The sequence below is a fragment of the Tupaia chinensis genome, unplaced genomic scaffold (genome assembly GCF_000334495.1).
Source record: "Tupaia chinensis unplaced genomic scaffold, TupChi_1.0 Scaffold000527_1, whole genome shotgun sequence".
NCBI classification, from domain to species: domain Eukaryota; kingdom Metazoa; phylum Chordata; class Mammalia; order Scandentia; family Tupaiidae; genus Tupaia; species Tupaia belangeri.
This window is the reverse complement of record NW_006160040.1, coordinates 3,966,534-3,976,915: the sequence shown is the minus strand read 5'-3', so window position 1 is coordinate 3,976,915 and position 10,382 is coordinate 3,966,534. Positions and strand designations below refer to the sequence as shown.

The 10,382-nt window shown below is 38.8% G+C and overlaps 1 protein-coding gene across 2 annotated transcripts in view; it reads right to left on the bottom strand.

Annotated features, from left to right (window-relative positions):
* Nucleotides 1–10,382, bottom strand: part of AFG1L (AFG1 like ATPase) — a 188,907-nt gene that overhangs the window by 3,833 nt on the left and 174,692 nt on the right. For both annotated transcript variants that reach the window (XM_006156962.3, XM_027775124.1), the window contains one exon: nt 3,350–3,490. In XM_006156962.3, coding sequence (XP_006157024.1) covers nt 3,350–3,490 — 141 coding nt within the window. The remainder of the gene's footprint in view (nt 1–3,349; nt 3,491–10,382) is intronic.

Here is a 10,382-nt window from a genome sequence, read left to right as displayed (position 1 = left end):
CCCTGACTACTATAGTTTAAATGTTTTTGTCCCCTCTAAAATTTACATTAAAACATAATCCCAGTGAGACAGTGTTAAGAAGCGTGGCTTTTAGGAGGTGATAAAGGATTAGGTACCCTTATAGAAGGGCCTGATGAAGGGGGTTTACCCCCTTTTCCTTTCTATCCACCCCCCACTGTGTGAAGTCACAGTGTCTATCCTCTCCAGAGGACATGGCAATGAGACACCAGCGTGAAACGGAGACCAGCCCTCACCAAACAGCCAAACCTGCTGAGCCTTGATCTTGGATTTCTCAGCCTCTAGAATGTGAAATAAATTTCTATTATTTATAAGCTAGCCAGTCTGTGGTATTTTGTTACAGCAGCACCGACTCAGGCAAATACACTCTCACATGATGACATTTTTACCTGGCTATTTGGAGCTGGTCTCTATGTGTACAAGAGCTCCCCAGGTGCACCACACAGAGGTTACCACATTGCTGTGGAGCTGACTGCAAAGTTCAGTGCATTACTGCTCTAATTATACCCTGAGTTTCCAGAAGCTACATTCATATCAGCACCCTGCCAGCAGTCTTCAAAAAGACTAAGCTTTACATTAATACCTCTTGATTACATAACTATTGGAGTGAGTGTGCATATGTGACCATGGATTAGAAAGAGCTTTTATACCTTTTACATATTTTACATCCACAGTTTAAATATAAAGCATACTCTTCTTGATGTTTAAAGAGTCCTAAATTTGTTTTCAGGATTCACAGCTATCGTTTTAAAATCATTATTTAAATAAATACACTAATACTTAAGAATAATGTGTTGACATTTGGCACTAGCTTTTCCATATCCCTTCTACCTCCTTTTATAAATTCTTTTAATTACGAATGACACTAAAAATTATTTAGATGGGAAAATCCTTATTTCACAAATCTTCATGAATACATTCTAAAATAATGTCTGTTTAAATGCTCCCAATTCCAGAAACAAGATAATTTTGACTATACTTTTAAAAAGAGTATAAGCTCTGAACATGTGATTTAGTTAAAGCAAATGTTAGAAGAGTGGTTTGGGTATTCTGTAATAACAAGTTGCCAGATTAAATCTTTTTTTTTTTTTTCCTGCTAATTAAGAAGTAAAAGTGCGAATTAAGGGAGCTAGATTCCACATGACTGACCATGTGGTTTGAATTCCCACCCTGGCAGCTTGAAAAATACACTAAGCATATGTGCATACACCCTCAAAAGCCTGACAGAATGGAGAGATGGAGGTGGGATTGTGGTGTAACCACACTACATTGAAGGGTGCCTTCTCCATCTTCCCTCCTCCCCCATCTCCCTGTCTCTCTTCTGGAGAGAATACATGGCCTCTGGCAAAAATGAAAACAAACTTAGGGACTAGCAGGTGGCATAATGGTTATGTTGCTGGACTCCCACATGGCCAACCGTGGTTAGAATACTGGACCTGGAGGCTTGAAACTCATACCAGGCATGTGTGTGTGTGTGCATGTGTGTGTGTGTGTGTGTGTGTGTGTGTGCGCATGCATACCCAAAATCCTGAGAGGGGAAAGGAGGAGAAGGGATTGCAGTGCGGCCATCCCCTCAGAGGATGATTTCTCAGTTTCTGTCTCTCTGTCTCTTTCTGTCTTTCTAGTAAGTGCACATGCCCTATAGCAAAGAATCTCTCTAAAAAATAATGAATGAATGAATTATTTTTTAAAAAGTGAAGGGGCCAGCAGGTGGCGTGGTGGTCAAGGTGCTGGATTCACACATGGCCGACCATGGTTTGAGTTTGGAACCCAGTGGATTGAAAATCACGCCAAGCACATGCATGGGTGCCGAAAATCCCAAGAGGAGAACGGAGGAGAAGGGACTGCAGTGTGGCTTTCTTTCCTGGGGGCAGGCAGTGAGTTCTTGCTTTCTTCTGTCTCTCCCATGAGTGCATGTGCCCTATAGCAAAAACATCTCTCTAAAAAAATTAATTAAAAAAAAATAAGTGAAGGGGCCACCAGGTGGTCAAGGTGCTGGATTCCTACATGGCCGACCATGGATTGAGTGCTGGACCTAGTGGTTTGAAAATCATGCAGAGTGTATGCATGCATGCCTAAAACCCCAAGAGGAGAATGGAAAAGAGGGAATTGTGGCATGGCCATACCCCCTCAGGGGTGATTTCTCATTTCCTTCTTTGTCTCTCCAGCAAGTACATGGGCCCTATGGCAAACCCTCCCCCCTATAAAAAAATGAAAAGGGGGGCGGGGTTAGGATTAGGGAGTGAGACTGAGGGATGGGAGCTATAAGCTACCTTTAATATATTCCTCGCAGAAACATCAAAACAGTAAGAGTCTCTCAATCCTCACTCTAAGAACCATCTACTGACACCAACTATCATTTTCTTCTTAGAGCCTCAGCCCGTGAAAACCAAGGATGCTTCCCCATCCCCACCCTGCCCTGACAAGCTCACTCCCTTCACTCTGGGCCCCACCAACTATTGGAAAGAGGCAGCCACTCACACTGATGGGCCAGGATCCCCCATCCCTGTGTCCTCATCCTCCCCCTCTCTGACTCTGATAACACAGTGTTGGCCCCTCGGGCAAGAGTAGTAGACGTCAATGTCACTCAGTAAGGCAAGCTTCCCTTGGCTGCTGTGTCAGAGCCACTCTTGCTGCCTTCCATGCTTGTTCCCCCAGGATCTTTACTGCAAACTCCCCACTCCGATATTCCCTTTCCTCCCTGTGCATGTTCCATCCTTATTCCTCATAGCAGCAGAGAAGCACATGAACATGCAGGCTCCAGGCCCCATGTCTGGTCCTCTTTTGCTGGGGTGAAGAGGGGGACCAACAGAGTGTCTTGTGCTGAAGTGTTACTATACTACTACTGCTGCTACTACTAGTAGTACTCACACAGCATTCCACTTGGGCCAAACAGGAAGTTTATTTTTAAAAACTTTATTCATTCCATTCATAATAGGGAGCACATGTGTACACACAGACACAGAGTGAGAAGCATCTTCTACAAGGTCTCATCATGCTGCTATTCCTTCCTCCAGCCCTCCAGCACATCAGGATCCTGGCCAGCCATTACATTCCAGGTTCACCAGGGATCTGAACCCACCATCAGCCACGTCGCTTCCAGTACTGCATCTGAGCATGCCATCACCAGCACCATGGAGGCTGGGCCACCAAAATTGTTTTAAATGAGCTTTAGTCCTCATAACAAAGCTCTGAAGTAAGTAACTATCATTCTCCATTCATAGATGAGGAGACTGACGCACAGAAAGGCAAAGAACTTGACAGGGCCAGGCGATCTGGCGCCACGGCCTAAAATGTTTGGTTTTGAGAAAAAGAAATCATAAACATTTACCTTGAAATCATAAAAGTTATCGATGAGAGTTATGAATCTTCGAGCTTGAGTCCTCTTTGCCAATGTAAATTGTGGAATGTTTCGTAAAAATATTGTATCGAAATTCTTTGATAGTTCCAAATAGTCACTGGCTCCAAGTGGCTATAAAGAAAACGAAATCAAAGAAAATGAAAACAAACCCTTTGGGTTAGGATTAATTTGAGGACACCTCTCTTTCTGGCCATGGTGTATGATCTACATGGTAGCTTTGGGGTCACTTGACCAAATGGAGCAGTGTTTTCAGAGTAGGCTAAGGATACAGACAGTGCCCACTCCCCCGTGTTGCCTTAACAGTGATGCAACAAGGGGCAAGGACGAAGATCAGGGTGTGGTGGGGAGTAGGAGAATATTCCTAGCCACAGCCTCAGTCGGTATCTTTTGGGCCCTTGTCCTAACTCCAGTCTTCTACATTGTCACATTAATCTTAATGTTTTCATTTAGTTAATATTTTTAAATACTTCATTAGATTCAAATATTAATATATGTAACATAATTTTAAACATATCTTAACAAATCTTTCCTAGGACTCAACTACAAACTGTTGCTCTTGTTCAGTGGAGCTATTTTATAACGGCATGCTGAATACGATGCCACAACTTTGAAATAAAGACTATGCTTCAGTAGGAAATCATCAGAAAATGTTCTTAGTTCTATTTGAGGTATAATTATTCAAGTGCAACATAGTAAACATGGCTAACTTCTCTAGGAAATCTCAGTGCACTTGAATAAGCAGAGGTGGACTGAGACCTCAAGAGTAATTTTTATACCATGCTACCTCTTAATACAAGGAGGGTACAGGCTTCAAGATCCATGAAATTATTCACAAAAGTGCCACTTATAGATTGGAAGGGCTTGTTACAGAGACATGGATTTAACTCATGGACATCATGAAAACATATGCAAACGTGCCTCTTGAGATTAGGAACCTTTGCCCTATCTATTTCCTTCCCCAGCTGCAGGGCCTCCAGACCCTCTGGCCTTAGTCGAAGGCCATTCACCTGACCGTGAAGGGGCTCAAATGTGTTCTGGGTTTGGTGTGTATTTCTGTTTTTATTGCTGTTGATGTTTCACCTTGACCCTCCTCTAAGGGAACCCTGCAGCCAAGCCTGATAAGGAGCAGGAGCACGTATTAATAGAGAAGTGGGTAGCAAGGACTCTAGACTGCCTGTCTCTGAATCCTTGGGCTGTTATTTAGAACCTTTGGCAAGTTATATCATGTTTCTGTTCCTTAAGTTTTCCCATCTGTAAAATGGGTTTTAATTCCTACCTCACAGAAATGTGAGGATTAAACAAAATAATACATGTAAAGCACCTTAGCATGGTGTCTGTGCAGACACCAACATTCAAACCATTTGGGCTTCCTTCTTTTATTATTTTGAGCTCAAATGCTTGGACTCAGTGCAAGTGAGTTGAAGATGCAAAGAAAGGTCATTCTCAGTAAGAATCGGTTAACTTTGCTCTATCACTGACCATGTCCAAAACCTTGCATTAGTCTTTATGCATTTGCCTGTCCTTGGAGTCACAGTGGGGACCGGACTAGACTGTGATGAGAACAATTCCCAAAATGGAGGGAAAAGCAAAACATAAAGTCTTTTTTATAAAAAGGATAAATCAAACAATAGAACTCTCATGCTCTGAGAATACACTACTTTTTTGAGATCAGATAGGATTGTCCCACCTTTTATAAGCCAGAAAGCATAGGTTAAAAAAACTATAAAACCTCATATTAGGTAGGTAGTTATGTATAATTAAGCTCACTCTTTATGCATGGATATGATTTCTATCAGTATAACTACATGCCCAAGGAAAATCATTATCAGAAGTGCACTGAAGTGCCAAGGGCAACTGAAAATCAGAATTTTGCCCACTCAGCTATTTTATAAATTATATACCTTTGTCAGTAGGTTCTGCATTTGCGTTATATTAGCAAATATCCTTTCCCTCATATCCCTAGAGCAATTATGTGCTTATTCATGTAAAAAAAAAAAAAAAACCCAGCTCATATAGTTATCTCTTTTAAAAACAAGCATCATTGAGGAAATGTGGAATACTGTTTAATGCACATAGTTTGAATGATAAAAATGTCGAGATGGATTCCAGTGGAGAGCATGTAACTGGTCTTCAGGTCACTGAACTATACACTTAAAAGTGGTTAAAATGGTTAATTATGTTATGTATTATTTTACCACAATAAAAAAATAGAAAATAGTCTTTAAAATGAGGAGAGGTTATTAACTGCCCCCTCATCCCTAATATTTAGGTCAAGAATAGTATCATTTTTTTCTTTAAAAAACATGAGAAATGGGCTGGCAGGAGGTATGGTGGTTAGGGACGCTGGACTCCCTCGTGACTGACTGCAGTTCGAGTCCCACGTGGTCGACCATTGTTCAAGTCCCAGACCTGCTGGCTTGAAACTCACACCAGGTGCGTGTGTGTGCATCCCCAAAATCCCAAAAGGAGAATGGACAAGAAGGGATTGTGGTGTGGCCATCCACCCTGCAGGGTGATTTCTCACACACTCTCTCTCTGTGTCTCTGGTGAGCACATGTGCCCTATAGCAAAATAAATCTCTCTTTAAAAAATGTTTTTTCTTGTGATTACATAATATACAGAAATACAATACATGTTTCCACCAAACCACACACCAATGTTGCCGAATTATCTTATACAGTCCCATGTGCCACACAAATGGTTTCATTTTTGGTGTGTGACATCCTGTGAGATTATGTTGACAGTAATGTTGCCACTTACACCTCCTTTTCCTAGCATTCAGTAGATGTTTGGAGGCATTCAAATGCATTAACTAAAAAATATTGTCTAGAAAACTGTGATAATTTTAAACTGACTTCAAATTTTTTGTTTATTTATGATTACAGTAGTCTCATTACAGAAATGGATCCATTTATTCTTGCCTCCTTGTCTAAACCCTTTGGATTTGGATTTTCCAGCTCTCCCATAAAGACTTGGAATCTATCTGCCCAATGTTTCAATCAGGGCTGGAGATGTAATTTACCATAGCCAACAGAATGGGGCAAAGGGACGGATTTCCAGTTCTGAGTTTAGATCTTAAGAGGCTTTGCATGTTTCTGCTCACTCTTTTGCAGCACCTAAACTAAGCTGCTGGAGAAGAGAACTGAAAAAGCAGAGCTGTCTAATCTGTGAGAACATTGCAGGTCGGCATAAAACCAGGGACCCCCTACCCAAATGTGAGACCCCAATCCAGATCAGCAAAGCTGACTGTAGATTTATAAATGAGCTCAAAGACATCAAAAGAACTTTCCAGATGATCTGTAGACTAGAGAGCCATAACAAATGCTTATTGTTTTAAGTCAGTGACTTTGGGGGTTATTTTTTATGAAGCAATAGCTAACTGATACAACAACTATACTTAACTAGAGAAAGTCCATTAATTTAAAAGTCACTAGCAAATCAAACACCTGTAAAAAAATAAATACATACACACACACACACACACATCTATACATAAACCCTGGCCTTTATATTTAGAGATTAGTTTTACATAATTGGTAAGTATATATAAACACATATACTATGATTTATTTAAGTCTATTTTTATATTCAATTTTATCATTTGTATGGTATAATATTTATTTCCAGAAATAAAATTTATGATTTACTGGGACCAGCAGTTGGCATAACGGCTATGTGGCTGGACTCCCATGTAGTCGACCGCAGTTTGAGTCCCAGATCCAGTGGCTTAAACTCATGCCGGGCTCATGTGTATGCGTGCCCAAGATCCTGAGAGGAGATGGAGAAGGGATTGTGGTGTGGCCAGGCCCCTGGGGGGGTGATTTCTCGCTTTCTGTCTCTCTGTCTCTCTCTTTCTTGTGAGTGCACGTGCCCTATTGTAAAAATCTTTCAAAAAAAATATCATTTACTGTATATAAGAATCAGAAGGAAAAAATGTTTTTAAAATGATGATTATGCGATATCCTTATGGAATACAAGAAGACATGGACTCAACCGAATACCAACAGAGAGACATGGGGAGAGAGCAAGTTGACATGAAAGAGGAATTAGGTGAGAAAAGGATCGACTGCAATAAAACTAAAATTCAAACAGAAACATAAACATAGAATTTGAAGAGATAATTAACAAAATGAAAATATAAAAAGTATTAATATAAGGGGCTAATAAACAAGAGAAAAGTATGGTCAAGTTCAATAGTAGCTAAAGAAATGCAAAAAGAATGATACATCATTTTTCATATATCAATTTGGAAAGGAAAGTTAATTATGCTACTCAATACTGGCAAGCATGTAATGAGGCATCTAATGATTCTGGATGCATAAATTAGTTCATTTGTTCCAGAAAAAAATTCTTTGATTGTATCAAGAGCCCTAAAAATGTCACTGTAAACTTGAACCAGTCATTCCACTATTGGAAATCAGTCAGGAGAACAAGGTCAGAAATTCAAACAAAAGCTATACATACAGATATTTGTAACTCTGTAACCAAAAAGCACCTTTACAATATCTAACAGAAGACTAGTTTAATGAAGTAAGCACATTGATACAATAGAATAATAGCCAAAATATAGCCAAAAAAATCTTAAGATACATGCTTCTGATAAAAAGCCAAGTGAAAAAGAATAATGCAAAATTACAGTTGTATTAAGATATGTTTTACCCACTAAAGCTGTAGGAAAAGTCATAAGTAAATACATTTAAAAATGTTAATTATTACCTCTAAAGAAACTGAGTGATAAACTTACAGGTATGTTTAATGGTCTTCATGTTTTAGGTTTTTCCCTATTTCCAAAGGGCAGAGAAAACAAGATATATCATGATAAAAGGAGAAAAAACAGAAAGAGGATGTAGAGAAACAATGTTAAAGATCTTTATTAATCACAAAATAAATTCTTTATGTGTTTTTATTTTTCAGCTATTTAGTCCTTTGCATCTTCCCTGGTCATAATGCAGAATGCGTGTGTGAAATATTCAACACAACTGCATATACTGAAAAGCTTCAGGAGCTACTAATCTATTTAAATTTGCTGTTGCCATTTTTATTTAGTTCACTGTATGGACTGGGTGTCCCAGAAGGGTCAGCACTAGCTTAGTGCTGAACAAATTGGTGAACAAATACACCACCACCAAATTTTCAAAATCAGTGCTAACTATTGAATGCTTAATAGGTATGAGACATTGTGTGAAAAAACTTTGCAAAACAGAGAAAACACACTTCTCTACTCTTTTAACCAAACTAACATACAATGAACTTGCATGCACATAAAATCTATGGCAGTTGCAAATATTTATACTTTTATTTCACATTAGTTGATCCTCCTATCTAAGTATACCATAGCATAAGATACTTTTTGAAGCCGCAATTAGTATTGTGAATTCATGCATTGTGCCCTATGAATAATTAAAGCATATGATTACTTTTGAGTACTAAATGGCACTTCAGTTAGTAGCATCCTTGAGTATGTTATTCTAGCTCAAAATTCAAGTAGCATTATCTAATGCAGATTCTTCTTATGATAGATAATGATGACATTCTCCATCTTTCTACCTGAGCAATTAAAAAGTTTAATAGTCTTTGATGTGGCTGGTTATCTGAATAATTTTCTAAACAGGAACAATTAAAACCCACTTATTCGATGGTTTGTGCATTCTCGACTATTGTTTCAAACTCTTTGTTTCTGTGGAAACCTGATGAAAACTTAAAGAACTTTAAATCTATAATGAGTTTGCTAAGAGCATTTGTTTTCCTTAATTACTGAGAGTATACAGCTGGATAATATGTAGCCCAGTTTCTCTATGAAACTTGAAGGAATAAAAAACCTGCTTGCTGTATTCTTCCTGTTGTGTAAGAAACGGCACAGTTGTCTGCTTTGGTTTTGACATTGGTCAGGGGTGTGGATTTTCTCAATGTGACACCACTGTGATATGCACACAAATTACCACCAGACCACCTTTTGCCCCATCTTGAGTGGTTGATTCACTTCAGCACACACATATGAGCTGTCAGCTTCAGTTTCTTTTTTCTCTCCCTTTTTTCTCTTGTTCTGCCACCATTATTTCAGCTCAAGTAGACAATTATGATTTCAAGCTCTGTCTAGCTTATGCTGTGTTAAGGGTTATTCCTTATCTATATAGACTCTTTATAAATTCCTTTTAGTGATAACTGCAATAGTTCTTCATGAAACAAACGCATGTGGCATCTTGCTTTGTTTACAAAGAAATGACAATATCTTGTATCTTAAAGAGAAGTAGCTTTTAATAAGAAAAAACGCTGGAGTGGAATTAGAATAAATGTGTGCTTTTCAAAACAAACTGAAAATACCTTATAATTTGGTGTTAAGACAACTTATATATACCCACTTCCAAATTAATAAATACAGTAATTAAAAATTCATAGCATTTAAATATGTGTACTTGCAGACTAATTTCTGAAGATTCATAGGCACTATGAGAAATCTCTCTCTTTTTTTTTGTTTTGCCAGGGGGCATATGTGCTTACTAGAAAGAGGAAGACAGACAGAGAGAGAGGGAGAAAGAAAAAGCACCTCCCAAGGGGGCATGGCCATGCCACTATCCCTTCCTCTCCATTTTTACATCCTGTCGGGGTTTAGGGCATGCACACACATGCCAGGTGTGTTTCTCAAGCTGTCAGTCAGGGGTGATTACCAATATGGGACCTCACTTCTTTAACCCTTAGGCCATAGTTTGGCCCTGGAAATCTCTCTAATATAAAGTCCACAGCACCAAACTGAAAAATATCCCATTATTATAGAAAATATTACCAACTCTTACACATTCCACTTCAGAAGGTGTTCTTCAGTAAAGTTTTAATACTAGGGTTACATAGTGTCAATGGCATGAGGCTAGTTCCAGCTAAAACTGTCAGATCTTTGCTAAACTATTTCTTTTTAATGATTAATTTAGGTCTCTTGAAGGTAGGTGTCATATTTTTAACAGAGATCATATGGAAACAATGACTTTAAAAAAAATCCAGGTAGAAAACA